Below are 15,854 nucleotides of genomic sequence, written 5' to 3' on the forward strand. Positions count from 1 at the left end.
GATTCCTCTTTTTTTTCCTGTTTGATGCAATTTTTGGGGGTGTTTTTTTCTTTTGTAACCTTTTGATAAAAAAAACTTAATATTAATTATATATATATATATATATATATATATATATATATATATAGCAACTCCTGTCTGCAGTGGACCCGTGGACGGACAGACAGCTGTCTCTGGATCACTGTGAGACTGACGGAAACTTAGAAACAGCAGGATTCTCAGGCAGGTTCTGCAGTTATAATAAGTCTGTTTTGTATGAAATCTTAGAGGATTTATGACGTTTATTCACAATAGAAAACATCGTCCATCCTCCAGCTTTTTCAAACTGCTCCCTGGACTTGTTGACCACCAGATGGTGGTATGGACCCCCCCACCCCAAGTGGGTCCTCCCTCACCTCTTTGACCCCGGTGACCTGCTGCTCCCAGCGCTGCTCCTGGCCCAGCTGGGTGACGATGCTGCTGGTCATGCTGGTCATGCTGGTGTAGCTGGCCTCTGCCACATAGTCTCCTTGCTTCCAGGGCGGCAGGACGTCGGCGCCAGCGGCTGCCTGCTTGCGCGTAGTGATGGGGGACTTGACTGGCCTGATGGGGGAGACCGAGAGTCTTGAAGTGGGAGAGGCAGGCCTGGAGACGGGGGAGGGAGGTCACGTTATAGGCCTGTACAGGGCCAACCTCATCATCACCCCGCTCACTGATCTAAAATCACACTCTCTGACTCTGTACTACAACTCTTTACAACCTTCAGCACAAATACATCCACTAAAACTCTTACTGTAAATTCTCAAATAAAACCTGGTATTAATATATTGGCCAAGTCTCAAATAATAGCCTGCATGAACAACTAAAGGCTCCACCCACCTAACAGGTGTGGGCGTGGGTGCCTTCACGTGTCTGACAGGTGACGGCGACTGTTGGCGTCCTCCGGTCACCTTGGCAACCAGTGAGGGCTGAGTCGGGGACTTGGACATGGGCTTGGGAGGAACTCTGGGCGGAGTCTTGTGAGCCAGCTGCTGAGTCAGATCAGCGCCCTCCACCTGCATCTCCATCATGGAGGTGGCTTGGAAACTGGCCTCCATCCTCTGAGGATGGAGCACAGGGAGAGAGCAGGTAATAAGGCGAATATATGAGAAAATAACATGAGAGATATATATGATAAAATAAAATAAAATTGGATTAGAGAAAATGAGATAAAATAGTATACATCAGATTAAATGAGATCAAATCAGAGGTGAGATTAAACAAAATGAATTGAGATTAAATTAATTATGTTACATAATGCTGGATGAGATGAGATCAAATTAGATGACTGAATTTAGCTGGATCAGATAGAATGAGATAAAAGATGAAATAGGATGGGATTAATTAAAATGACATTAAATGATATACGAGGAAACGAGATGAGATTTAAAAAACTAGATTAGATTAGATAAAGCATGAGGATAAAATGAGATTATATAAAATAAATAAGAGGCGCTGAGATGAGATGGGATGGTGTTACATTAGGTTGGATGAGAGGAGATTTAATTAGGAGAGATTAAATAAGAAAAGAAGATAAGATTTGAGATGAAGAATGACAATAAATGATCCAATTAGCGTCACTGAGATAAAATGAGATTTTGTTGAAATAAATGAGAAACATGTTGGAGATGAGATACATATGTTGAGATTACATTGAATTAGATGACACAAGATGAGATAAAATTAAATGAGATTAGATGACATGAGATGGGATTTAAATCACATTAAAGTGCATCAAATTAGAAATTAAATGTGGAAAGAGGAAACAAGATGAGACGAAAAATGACGTAAATGAAATGAGAAGAAAACAAGAAATGTGATAAGATGAGATGGAGTTACACATGAAATGTACGGAGCCCCCTGAATTCTTTTGAGGACTACTTTTGCGTTACCTCACAATATTTTTCTTCTTCCAGTCCTTCTGAGTCATGTGTCTATTTCCGCTCAGCTGCTCTCAGCACAACGCAACAGTTTATCAGCTCATTGAACTTTACTTTGGGCATTAAGTCTGCTGATATAGTGCTACTGCTCAATAGGCCTGCATGGTTCCTCCAGAAGAAAGCAGGACGGTGATCTGCAGGATGCTATCGGTTTCATCATGAACAGTTACTGTCCTCTGTACTGGACTGGACCCCAGAAGGGTTTCACTGAGGAAGAGGAGACATATCCAGAGGAGGAGTTACAGATGTGCAGCTGAATCTGCCTCATAAAGCTAATGTGCTGTATTTGTAGGAGTCAAAAAAGCAACAAAGAAGAAGGCGACTGAAATGCTGCGGACAGAGTCTGTGGTTCTGGTTCTGTCACAGACAGAGTCTGTGGTTCTGTCCCAGACAGAGCAGACAGCACTGAACCGCCTGCAGAGACACATCAGGGCCCTCTGTCCTCTGCTCAAAGCAAATTAAAGGAAGCTTCAGTGCTGAAACAGGTTTTAGTAGAAGGCCTGCTGCTGTAAGTGTGGACAATAATTGATGTTCCTTATACACACAGCTCTGACCTAGAGGTTGATAATGTTCTGTCTGATAACTTCTTTGCAATGGACATCACATAAGGTGAGGAGTCCATAAACAGTGCTGAATGCATTAACCTGACAATCTCCACACTACCTTCCATTACAAACAGATATACGGCTCAGAAGGAACGGAAGAAGAAAAGTACTGCGAGGGAACGCAAATGTAGTCTGCAAAAAGATTGTCGCCGTGACCTTTAGGGGGCGCTGTAGAAATGAGATTGAATAAGAACAAATGAGAAAAGATAAGAAATGAAGTGATGAAGTTAAATTGGATTTATAATTGAAATAAAATGAAATGAGATGTGACTGAATCAGATTAAATTACATTAAATGAGATGAAATAATACAATGAGAAGAGATGAAATTAATTACATTAGGTTGGATGAAATGAGATATGAGGAGATTAAATTAGATTACATGAAATGAGTAAAGATAGTAAGAGTCGGCATGTGATTAGATAAAACAGAAACAATTAAATGAAGTTACATTAACTTACATAAAGGGGGAAAGGAGATAAGATTAAATGCTACATTACATTATTATATTTGGATAAAATTAAATCAAATGAGACGAAATGAAACCAAAAGAGATGAGATTTAATAAAATGAGATGAAACAAATGGAGAGGAGTTGAGATGAGATGGAAGAGCAATAAATCACAAAGGAACATAAGAAAGAGACAGCAGGAGATGAAATGAAATCTGAAATTATATTGGACAGCTGAGTGTTTCGAAAGTTTTTCGTACCTTTTCCACTCTGGTCTGGCGGGTCTGTGAAATCTGAGAGGTGGAAATTGCCGTCTTTGTTTTCTTTGCTGGAACGACTTCTTCACCTGAACACACACATGTTCAGTAAACTGACACTGAAATAATTATTGCAACGACCACCAGCAGAAGGTTTAGTGAACGCGCCGTTGGGCTTCGATAAAGCTAGGCTAACAGTACTGGAAGCAGAGAGATGAAACATCTGACTCTGGGGCTGACAGTTAGAAACGCATTTTCTAAAACATCAGACTGTACAACACTGTTAAAAATGGTGGACAGTTACAGGTCCTCACCTTGAACCAGCAGTTCAGCGGTGGAGGTGGCCCGTCCGCTGCTGTTGGTGGCGGTCACAGAATACGTCCCAGAATCCTCTGGGAAGGCCTCAGCGATCAGCAGACTGTACAGGTCTCCCTCCTGGAGGATCCTGAAGTCGGCTGAGCTCTGGATCTCGGCTCCCTCTCTGTAGAACTTCACCACAGGTGTTGGGATACCCGTGACTCGGACGTCCAGCCTCACCTGGCTGCCCTGTCTCACTGTGGAGCTCTGCAGTCTCTGAAGGAAGCTGGGAGGCGCCGTCTCCACTGGAGGGGAAGATTTTTGACAGATTTAAAGTGAAGCTCAGACGCAGGCTTCATTATATTGTCTATGTCTAGTCTCACATATCAACCAGTACTCACATACTGTAATACTACTTTTTGTTAATGTGTACATCAACTGAAATAGAAAATATTGTTAATTGTATCAAAACTGTATTTTGACACCAGATCTCAACATGAGGTAATAATCATCACCATGAGGCCCTTGTTATATCCACTGACATTTTCATTTTGACTGCCGTTGAAAATGTAATTAATGTGCATTGTCCTTACAAATAAAAAAAATGAATGAATGAATGAATGAATGAGTACTTAGTAAAATTACAAAATTGCTCCTCAAGTTCTGGGGAAACAATTGCCAAATTTGTCTTGCTCATGATTGGCTGATCTTTATTTTGGTGTTTAAGTCGTAATAAATGATAAACAGCCATGCTAGCAGCTCTGTGAAGCTGCACTTAGACAGAGGTGCTTTGAGCTAAATGCTAACATCAGCATGCTAGGTCTCTAACAAGCAGCTCAGTGGTGGATGCATTTTTATCGAAGGTCTCTTCTTACAACATCCCTTTTTCAGCTCTGCTGAACTTACCAACAAAAAACTTAACACAGAACTTAATGCTGTATTTTGACTCATGAAACCATGACGATTTAATTTTGCTGGACCTGTGGTGTACCCCAAGACTCCATCTTAGACCCTATTTTATTGTCATTATATGTAGTTTCACTGGGCTGTGTTTTTAGAAAATCCAAACATCCCATACAATTTCTACCTGAGGACACGCAACTCTATTTCCCCTAAAAACTGAACAAAATACATGATCTCCTGTCTCTTCTAAATTGTCTACATGTCAAAACCTGGATGGCAAAAAACTTAATGAGAGCGAGATAGAGGTTCTGATTATTGGTCCCGAAGGGGTCACTTTTTCTTGGTCTCTGTCCTCAAATCTCCAAACACACTATCTAGATCTGGGTTTAACATTTGAGTCTGCCTTAAAACAACAAACAGAAAGTGTCATTAGCTGTCGCTTTTTCAACAAAGATAAAAACCTTTTCTCCCTTTTGGGAGGAGCCTCATGCTCTCACCTGGAACAGGACTTCTGTATTAAAATCTACCTGCGCTCTCACCTGGAACAGGACTTCTGTTTTAAAGTCTACCTGCGCTCTCACCTGGAACAGGACTTCTGTATTAAAGTCTACCTGCGCTCTCACCTGGAACAGGACTTCTGTTTTAAAGTCTACCTGCGCTCTCACCTGGAACAGGACTTCTGTTTTAAAGTCTACCTGCGCTCTCACCTGGAACAGGACTTCTGTTTTAAAGTCTACCTGCGCTCTCACCTGGAACAGGACTTCTGTTTTAAAGTCTACCTGCGCTCTCACCTGGAACAGGACTTCTGTATTAAAGTCTACCTGCGCTCTCACCTGGAACAGGACTTCTGTTTTAAAGTCTACCTGCGCTCTCACCTGGAACAGGACTTCTGTTTTAAAGTCTACCTGCGCTCTCACCTGGAACAGGACTTCTGTTTTAAAGTCTACCTGCGCTCTCACCTGGAACAGGACTTCTGTATTAAAGTCTACCTGCGCTCTCACCTGGAACAGGACTTCTGTTTTAAAGTCTACCTGCGCTCTCACCTGGAACAGGACTTCTGTTTTAAAGTCTACCTTCGCTCTCACCTGGAACAGGACTTCTGTTTTAAAGTCTACCTGCGCTCTCACCTGGAACAGGACTTCTGTTTTAAAGTCTACCTGCGCTCTCACCTGGAACAGGACTTCTGTATTAAAGTCTACCTGCGCTCTCACCTGGAACAGGACTTCTGTTTTAAAGTCTACCTGCGCTCTCACCTGTAACGAGGAGCTCAGCGGTGCTCGTGGCTTGTCCAGCGCCGTTGGTGGCTCTGACAGAAAATCTTCCGCTGTGTGCGGCGGTCACAGCGGGGATCTTCAGAACAGCGCGGCCGTCGCTGAACGAGATCTGAATGCCGGGCAGAGCCGCGGCGGAAAGAACCTGGCCATCACGGAACCAGCTCACCTCAGGAACTGGAGAACCTGCAGAGGAGAGAAGAACCAGGCCGGTCTTCTGTCAGAGAACCCAGAGAACAAAACACTGGACCCCCAGAGCACCCAACTCACAGGTGAACTGATGATGGACTGCTAACTGTTTCCTGTTCATTTCTCTCAGATTTAAAACGTGATTGAGGAACAAAATATAATTAGATTTTTCTGTTGATGATTCTCAGGATTCAGAAATGTGAGATGAAATTTTGACTTTTAACAAAAAATTTGAAATTTGAAATCAAACAAAATTAGATTAAGGTTTTAATCTCAGAATCAAAATTTTAAGATTAAAATCAAACATTTAAGATTAAACTGTAAAATTGTTGAGAAATATAAGAAATCTCAGATTAAAGTCAAAAATGTGACATTTAAGTAAAGGAGGAAAAAGAGAGATTTTTTTGAAAAATATAAGACATTTCAGATAAAGTTTTATTCTCAGAATCAGAATGTAAGATTGAAGGTGATATTGAAATCAACATTTAAGTAATTAAGTTTTCTCCATAAAATCCAGTTTCAATAAAATCAGTGAATAAAGTTATAAAGTATAAAGTTCAATTTTGGGATAAAAATGTGAGTTTAAAGTCCAATGTTTCAAAAAAACCTAAACCTGTGAAAAGATATAAGAAGTCTCAGATTAAAGTTTTAATCTCAAAATCACAAATGTTCGATTAAAGTCAAATGTTTGTTGGTTTCATAACTTTAATGTCAGAATTCTTTTCCTGCAAATGATGACAATAACCTCGGACCTCAAACATCTTTTATTCACGTAGCTTTAATGCTCATCTTCAAAATGTTAGCTGTCAGTCCATGAAAGCACCAACAGTTTTTAAAACACTTGTTGCTCTCAAATGCATCACCACAAGACAATAATGTGACTCTGACAAAAAGAAAGATTGTGATGGATTTTCTCTCTGCCACTTGATTTTCATAGAAATGGAGTGAAACTACCTGAAGGAGGAAAATCAATGTTAAAAACTGTTGAATGATTTTGTAAATGATCAGGAAGGGAAATACGGGATTTACAGAACTAAAACATGTAAAACCACCGTCACAGTCGTTTTACCACTTTTCAAAATGACCCTGATTGGAATCACATTGGCTGAACGGTTGTCACCTGTATACAGGTAAATTTCCCTCTTGAAAATCAGTGATTAGTGTTATCAGACAACAGACAAATCTCAGGAAGAAAACAGAACAGATTCGCAGTTTGTTTTTGAACAGAAATGTTTCTTACCACTAACTTGAGCCTCGAACGTGGCGGCACTACCCTCTAGTGCCACGACGCTCTGCAGCGGCTGCGTGAACGTTGGTGCTTGTGTTGTCATGATGGTCGGCACCCTGCAGACGAACAGAAATAACGTGTTTAAATGTCACTCAGCAGCTTAAAGACATTTTACTGACATCAAACTAAACAGGATGTGAGTTCAGCTCTAAGCCACAGAGTGGATTTAAAAAGTGGATTTTGATCAGAGGCATTTCCTGTTTCCTTCCTCCTTCAGTCGAGGAAACACAACTCTGTCACAGCTAAAAAGACACACAAACACCACCGGAGTTCAACTCTGGACAACTATACATTCATTATTCGTAACACTGGAAATCACAATTTTGTCAAGTCATAACCAGGAGAATAAGGTCGTGTTGTAGTCAGCCACCTATCCTCCCCATCCCTGTGTGTCTTTGTGGGTGCTCCTCTTTCCCTGTTTCTTGTGTCCCCAGTTCGTCTTTGGCTATGTGTGTGTGTGTATGTCTACTGGTCTGGCTCCATGAATCCCCACCTGCTGCTGATCACCGGCACACCTGTCTCCTATCAACTCATCAGTCTCCACAGCTTATATGCCGGGCTCTTCCACTACACTGATGCCAGATTGTCCCCGTACATTGTGTGACCACTATGTCAAGGCTCGTCTAAACTTACACAGCTAAGAACCTTTTTTGCAAGTGTGTTTTTGATCCTGTTTTCTGCTCTGCCTGAAGGATTATCCTGTGCTGGTGATCACAGCTCCTGTCGTTGCCTGGATTCCTGTCAGCCTGTCTGCCTGCCAACTTCACCTCACCTGTCTTCAACAGTTCCACTGTGCCTGTCCACCACCATTCCACCTCGGAGCCAGACACTCAACATCTTGCCCGCTCCGTGATCTTGGTTCTGCTGATGGTCAGTCTCCACACACCACAATCAGCGCTACACCACGGCCAGCCAGATCCACGCGGTACCATCTCACCCTGCTGGACGGACCAACTTGCCTGTCCAGACCCATGCGGCAGCTAGACCCGGTCAGCGAGGTGACCACTGCTCCAGGCTCCGAGTCGGAACCACTGCTACTCTCCCGGGATTACCAAGTTCGACAGCTTTGCTCTGAACAACTACACCCCTTCCCACTATTCCTGCTAACGTATACTATAGTTGTGTTTGAAGATCATACAGATGACAGGTCGCTGTTCGAAGTGAACTTCTCTGGGACTCCAAACTGTTCCAGTGCTCTGAATTTTCAACATTCAAGAAACAGCAGTTATTAATTCGTACTTTTTCCTGACACATGACCTCTCGTGGTCGAATGAATTATGACAAAGCAAATGTGGTAGTGTGACAATGTTACAGTGCAGACAAACCTCTTACAGAGGAGCATAAAGGGTCAGCGTTAGTTTCTTTTAACTGCGACCACCATCTATCTTTAACATAACCAGACCTTTAACTACGGCGGTGACATATCAGAGACGGTCGTACGAATCAGTTTGAAAGCACTTATCACTAATTTCAGATGGGTCATTTTTAAAGCCAAACAACCTGTTTCAACCAGTTCACAAGTGCTCATTTAAATGAGAAACAAGTGTCTAAACAAGCAAACTTCAGCTGAAGTTCTTATTTCAAGGTCACAAACTTTAACAGTGATGTGGTAACTGAAAAATTTCTGACAAACATACGACTGTCGCTGCGTATGAAACTGCCAGAATTCAACTACAGAGAAGTCGCCATATACAGTTCATGTCCTGGATCAGCGGTTTCTATCTGCAGCTTCTGTTTTTTGGTCTTTTTGCAGGAGTGGAGACAGTAGGCGATTTGTTCATTTTTAACAGGGGGGAGGCGTGGAGGGCTTCCTTGGGCCTTTTTTTTTTTTTTCAGAAGGTAGCCTATTTTTTGCGGCATTTACTAAACTGACATAATATAACTTAAGTTATATTATCAAATAAACACAATTTGCGGCACAAAGTTTTGTTTTGATTGGGGGGGAAAAACGTGAACAGCAACAAAAAAAGAGAACTTTATGACTATTCAAGGGCACTTTTGGTCCAAACTGTTAATTTCTGCCCGGCCTCTGTCATGCTGCTGCCGCACTCTCTCTTTCCAGAGAATATCGATAAATTGTTGAGAAATAGTCAATATGTTGACGGAGCGTTTCTATTTTAACCGGCGCAGCTTTTCCAGCCTTTACGGCGCCGGCTTAGCGGCCCGCGAGTCGAGTCAGTGAGTGAGGCACGCACACACAGGGAGAGCAGAGACCAGTCGGACAAATCATTTCACATGGCGGGCTCTAAAAGCGGAAACAGAGCTTTTAATCCAGAACGGACTCTGACATGTTCAGTCTTCCACAGGCAGCTCAAAACCAGTACGTCTCATATGTTCAGAGATCGTGGCGATTTTTAAAAGCGGCAATGTGAAGCGCCGCTACGAGACAAAGCACAGAGCAGCTTTTGAGCAGGTTAACAAGGGAGACGGCGTCCCCCCTCGTCCCCCCTCAAATCGCGTACTGAGTGAAGAACATATCAGTGCTACTACTGCAAATAACACAAGAAGAAGCAAGTCCAGCTGTTTCTATCACAATGAGTCACGTCTTTTTTTTCATCACCTAATATTTAGTTGTTTTTCTTATGTTTCTTTCCAATTCTGTTCAGGTTTTTATTGACGTACAAATTTAAAAGCAGTTGGATGAAAATGTGCTGAGTGTCTCCTGCAGCTTCACTCAGCAGAGAGTTTGAGTTTCAGAAACCAGACAGGAGCTATAAATGTCAGGAGGCGGGTCTTGTTGGAGGACAGATGATGCTGACGGACAGCAGCAGCTGGAGGTCAGCCGCATGTTCGAGTCATCAGAGGAAGAAGAAGAAAAGTCAAAAACTCTGCAGCAGAAAACCCCCCAAAAAACAATATTTTTATTAAAGTATGAATAAATTTCATAACATGATCAGAAAAGATTAGACAACCTGAAAAAACAAGAAAAAAGATGAGAAAAGAATAGAAAAAGTAAAAGGTGAGAAAAGAAGAATCGAAATCAAAAATAAAACGAGAAGTAAAAAAGAACAAGAAGAAATTCTTCAGTTTTATTTGTTTTACTCTTTTGAAAACTCTTTATCTATGATGCTGTTTAGTCTTTAAGTTGCTTTTCCTTCATATAAAAGTTCAAACAGCTGATTTCTGGTCTGCATGAACTTCACAGATTAAAACTTATAGACAATCAATTACTAGTAATTGATTATGGTATTAATGTGACCTTGGTGTGACCGCAGTATAAACGTGGACTCGGCTCTTCCTGTGACCTCCCAGCCTTCTGGATTTAGTCTCAGATCAGGAGCCACGTTTAGCCTCAGCTGGCCTGTTTTTATCAGCACGTTCCTGCTCGCAGCGGTTCAGACTACTTTTAAAGTACTTTTATAATGCGGCTTGATATTGTGTTACTACAGATATATTATACAGACATATAGATATACTATATGTTTTCTGACGTGCAGAAACTGCAGCACCAAAGTATTTTACAGGAAGCATTTTTCTGTTCACCCTGATCTTTTCTTGATTTTCACACATTCATGTTGTATTTGTGATTTTATGTATAATTATTATTCATTAAATATTAATTAAAAGTGGTTTACTTTTCAACAACTCCTTAATAACCAAACTGTAATCAAGATTATGTCTAATGTTCATATTATGTTTGTTAATGAAAATAAGCAGCTTAATTGATTTTCTCAGTGTTTGTTCAAGTTTATTGTTTAAATCTTCTAATTTATTATTGCGGTTGATTTTGTCTTATCACAAATACGTGATGTTTCTTCGTTTTAAACATTTTTGTTGTATTTGTCCATTTATAGTATTCATTTATAGTTATTATTTGTAAATATATCAGTGAACTTTAGTGTTTAGTGCGTTTGTCTTTTCTGTGAATTTTTCACCTTTTGTGAGGCACATTATTTTGCATCTGAAATGAGTTATATGAATAAAGTGTGATTATTAATATTATTGTTATTTTCCTTTTATACATATTTGGCAATAAAGTTTATAATTCAGGCAGGAGTTAAATGTCACAACTCTTAACCAAATTTAAAGAATCTTTGCCATAAAATGTTTAATGTTGATTGTTTATGTTCTGTTTGTTAGTGGAAACTGAATATTGGTCGACATGTTAGTGCCAACAGTTTACACTGAAGTCAGGCTGTAATTCAATATCAGTTCAGTTTTATTTATACAGCGCCAGTTCATAACAGAAGTTATCTCATTGCACTTTTCCTATAGAGCAGGTCTAGACCGAACTCTTTATAATATTATAAAAGATAGTGATGTTTAAAAGCAAACATGTGTGGGGGGTGAAATCTCTTCCCCCGGCCCCGTTCACACATGAGGAAACCTTACGAAAGCTTTTACGACTTTGTTACAGCTGCTACAGGAAGTTACTGAAGATCCAAACAGGAAGTTCTCCGATAAATCAGGTGAAAAAAATAAACTATGATTCACTTGTTTCTAAAACTCTTAATAATCGATTCTTTACTGTTATACTTTAATATATAAGATTGAACACGGTCATAAAACTGATTCATAAAAGCTTCATAAAGTTTCTTCACATGTGAACAGAGAAGAGGTTTAGGGGCCTAAACAAAATGTATGGCCCCCCAGCCCCCCTTTCTTCAACATCACTATAACTGATAAAAGTTAGAGACTTGACACTAGCATGTCGACCAATATTCATTTTTTGCTAAAAAACAACATTAAACACAGAATGTCACTTTACTTTGTGTTTATTTTACTTTCCACTGTTACTTAAATTTAACATGTGCAACCAAATCCCATGTGATTTTCATGAGATTGTAACTAATACATTTTCTATTGTTTTTCTACATGTTCTTTAATATTTCTGTAATCGACACAGAATTAGATTTTGATTAAAACTGGATTTTTGAGGTTAATATCAATTTTTGAAAAATTATGAAAATTTGGTATTTTTGAAAATAATGATATTTTGATCATCTTCATAACACAGAAGCTATTCAAAGTGCTTCACATAAGGCGAAGAAATGCCTTTAAAATTAATCAGTTTTTAAAAATAAAATACAAATAGACAAAAACCAATAATAACGGATCAGAAGTACAGTTACAGTGCAGTAACAAGGAAATAATAGAACAGTACAGAAGTGTAAGTGTCTTAAGTCATCTGTGTCTCATTTATAACATTTCAAAAAAAGGAAAAAACATACATAAAAATCATACAAACATAAACATAAAAAATGACAAATTCACAGTTAAAAATGCACCTTTAAGCCCCAAATATTGTTGTTGTATTAGAAAATGTTTTTGAGTGATTCATGTTTCACGTTAAGATCAACATCTACCGTTATTAACTTATTTTATTGTTTACTTTTACTTTATTTGAATGTAACATGTGCAACATGACATTTCACATGTGAGTTTTTCAGATTGTTGAGCTTTTTTTGTTAATTTAATTTTTTCAAAGAGTATAAATATAATATATAATATCATATAAATTCAGAAGCTGAAGAGTTCTGTTTGCTGGTTTTATTTGTCCTATAAAAGTAAACTGAATATTTTTGCTTTTGACTGTCGGTCAAAAAACAAGACCACTTTGACTCTAAAGAACTGAGACGCATATTTTATTATTTTCTGACATTTTATAGACCAAATGATTAATCAATAAATGCAGAAAACAATCTGCAGATTAATGCCTAATGAATTTAATTGTTGTTTCATTGTTAATTTTCTTCATGGATGCAGGGTCGTGAGTGAAGCTGCAGTTCAGTCTGACAGCTGATCTGACAGCAGCAGCAGGTGCTTCAGTCGCTGCAGATTCATATTTTACATTCAACATGAAGTGAAATATGGCTGTTGTCAGGTAAAAAGCTCATATCTCCAAAATGTCTGAAAAACCGCCTTCACCTCCACGATGCAACAACTTTATCTAAAGAGTTTTATATCGCTGAATAATAAGATAATGATGTTTGTACGTTTATATGATCAGCTTAAGTCTTAAAAAGAGTGATAGTGAAATGATCTGAGAGCAGGGAAACACATGAGACTGGAGATACAAGGTTTCACTCTGGCAGTAACAACAGTATAATGTAGTAGATATGAGGCTTTCCTCTAAAAGTCACTTACATATCAACAGTATCAGGACTCTTTCCATTATGTTGTTACTACTTTTACGTTAGCACTTCATTATTAATGTAACTCTGATTTTTATCTGTTAGGATTATTACAGTTATTCACCGATTTATTTTCATTTGAAATCAAACCATAAAGCACGCTGGTCAACATTTGCTGTTTTTTAAAATTGTGCTCTATAAATAAAGTGACTTAACTAGTGATGTCATCAGTGTGACTGACCTGTGATTGGATGGACAGCCTGATATGAACCTGCGATAACCTTTTTTTTTATAACATGAAACAAACGTACGATGCTGCACAAGTCAAGAAACAACACATACAATTCAAATAATAGGAGAAATAAATTGATCTAATCATCAGGTCATGGAAAATCGAGCAGCATATTTTGCAAAGTCAGCTTTAGGTTTTCTTTGTATTTCACAACAATGCTGTTGTGATGCAAGAAATCATGACTTTTTATCCTTAATAACTAACACATGCTTTAAAGTTTGGTCCAAACATACCATACTTCAAAAAGTAAATGACAAAATGAATGAAGGAATTGAACACATTAAACGCAGTGACGAGTTTCTGTAACAGCAGAAAAAGTGAATGTTTACAGGCCAAAATCCTAAATGATTTACTATATTTACTGTTTACTGTCACATATGACTCGGAACACAAACGCCAGAAAAAACTTTTCTTTCATAAAAGTAAGTTTAAGATGGATATTTGAAAGAAGTTTTAGAACAGCAACATGTGAAAGTTCGTCTCAAAGATCGAGTCCTGAAAATAACTTTACATTAAAAAAGTCTACCAGAGATTACTTCTTCAGTTTGTAAGAAAAATGAATTTGGAGTCACGTGTTGTTTCAAGAAGCTGATAATAAAAACAAGTGGCGTTATTGGTGATTTATTTTATTGGTTGTGGTTTGAACGCCTTGTTAGGACAGCTGTTTTTCCCCAGTGCTCTCAGCTGATTTGAGGTGAAGAGTTTCTCAGATTCACTCTGCAGTCGACAACCATCAACACCGAGCCGATCACACTGATTAATCAATCAACAATCAATACACACAACTTTACCCCCAAAAAGCACACACCCTCTCGGAACAAACTGGATAAACTCAGCTGATATTTACAGATCAGAATCTGAGCGACAGATATGGCAGTGGCCAAAAATACCCACCCTGACCCCATGCAGTTTGATTGACAGCCACCATGTGGCACATAGCTGGAGGTGCAACTGATAGCCCTGCTGCTGATTCCCTTAAAAAGCCATCAGCCGCCCAGCTGACAGTCCACTCTCATGCTATCAGCGGCTATTCTTGGCTTTCCTAAGATCACTGCACAGTTTGCTGCATGCGGCCACTTCCAGCTCAACCCCAAAAAATGTAAAACAAACACAAAAACACCGAAAGGCAAAGAGCGTTCACCAAAAGTCCTGTCCTCTGAGTCTGATCGGTCCCCGTAAACCACATGAGTCAGCACAGGCAGGCAGATAACTACAGGACAAGAGTGAAGTTACTCACTTGTTTCCACAAGAGTGCCTCAGACTGACGGGACGAAGCCCAGGTGACTCAACCGAGCAACAGTCTCCTTATCCAAAAAGGTTTTTCCAGAAAATCCAAGATGAGAACGGTCGAGCCTCGAAATAACCCCCCCAAAAAAAACAAAACTACACAGTGAGAGGCCGTGTAGTTCTGCTTTCCCTCCTAGCAATCCCTCCACCCGAGGCGAGGCTGGGAATGCTCCAACTGCTCAGGAGGGCCCAGATGGTGGTTTAGGTCTTTATACCAGGGGGGACAACCTGCATCATCACCCCACTGACACTCCCCATTGGCTGGAGGGACACTCAGGGGGGCATGATGGGACATGGCAGCCATTTATACAACCTCCACCCTGTCAGTCACCCCCGTCACTGTTGATCCAGCTTTGATTTGGATCGATCTGTGATTGTCTGACAGCAGCTCTTTAAAAACTCCCTTCTGAGCGTCTGATTAGTTAAAAGAGTGAAAGAGCAGAAGTTTCTGTGTGTTAAAGGGACAACAGTCACTGAGTCATTAAATAGCTGCTGACCAAAAGGAGGCAGAGGCTGTCCCTGTCAGTCAAACCCCACCCAACCCCAGCAGCCTGCTGTTACAACACAGGAACAAACTCTGTTTACACACTTCTTCTTCTACTGCGTTTATTAAATCCCGCTCAGTGGGATTCATCCAGTCTCACTCTGAGTCTTCAGTCTGTAAAGCTGAGTGAACAGCCTGCAGCCACTTCATGGTTTGGTAACAAGGTTTAGTGACCGACACTCAGCTGTCAATCATCCATCATCCACCCCTGCACCAGTAATCTGCTCTGCAGGAGAAAACTCAGCAAGAACAGGAAGTAACTGATACATCTGCTCTTTTTATAAGCGACAAATAATTTAAATGCAAACAAACTAAAAATAAACAAAAGTTGAGAAAAGTCAAAATTTCAAACCAACAAACTGCAAAAACGTTTCAAGTTAGATAATCAACCATTCGCTAAACACTCAAACAGGTCTGTCCCCCTTTGGATTCTCCACAAG

The 15,854-nt window shown here is 39.8% G+C and overlaps 1 protein-coding gene across 1 annotated transcript in view; it reads right to left on the reverse strand.

Annotated features, from left to right (window-relative positions):
• The window catches only part of LOC122885285 (titin-like), a 208,217-nt gene extending 193,170 nt beyond the window's left edge, over nt 1–15,047 (reverse strand). The window contains exons 1-7 of the mRNA XM_044216151.1: nt 14,821–15,047; nt 7,170–7,273; nt 5,723–5,926; nt 3,584–3,871; nt 3,273–3,358; nt 859–1,079; nt 396–624 (exon numbers count right to left, since the gene is read on the reverse strand). Of these exons, the coding sequence (XP_044072086.1) occupies nt 396–624; nt 859–1,079; nt 3,273–3,358; nt 3,584–3,871; nt 5,723–5,926; nt 7,170–7,260 (1,119 nt within the window). The 5' untranslated portion in view covers nt 7,261–7,273; nt 14,821–15,047. The remainder of the gene's footprint in view (nt 1–395; nt 625–858; nt 1,080–3,272; nt 3,359–3,583; nt 3,872–5,722; nt 5,927–7,169; nt 7,274–14,820) is intronic.
• Between the last annotated feature and the right edge of the window lie 807 nt (nt 15,048–15,854).

This window comes from Siniperca chuatsi, linkage group LG12 (genome assembly GCF_020085105.1).
Source record: "Siniperca chuatsi isolate FFG_IHB_CAS linkage group LG12, ASM2008510v1, whole genome shotgun sequence".
Taxonomy (NCBI): domain Eukaryota; kingdom Metazoa; phylum Chordata; class Actinopteri; order Centrarchiformes; family Sinipercidae; genus Siniperca; species Siniperca chuatsi.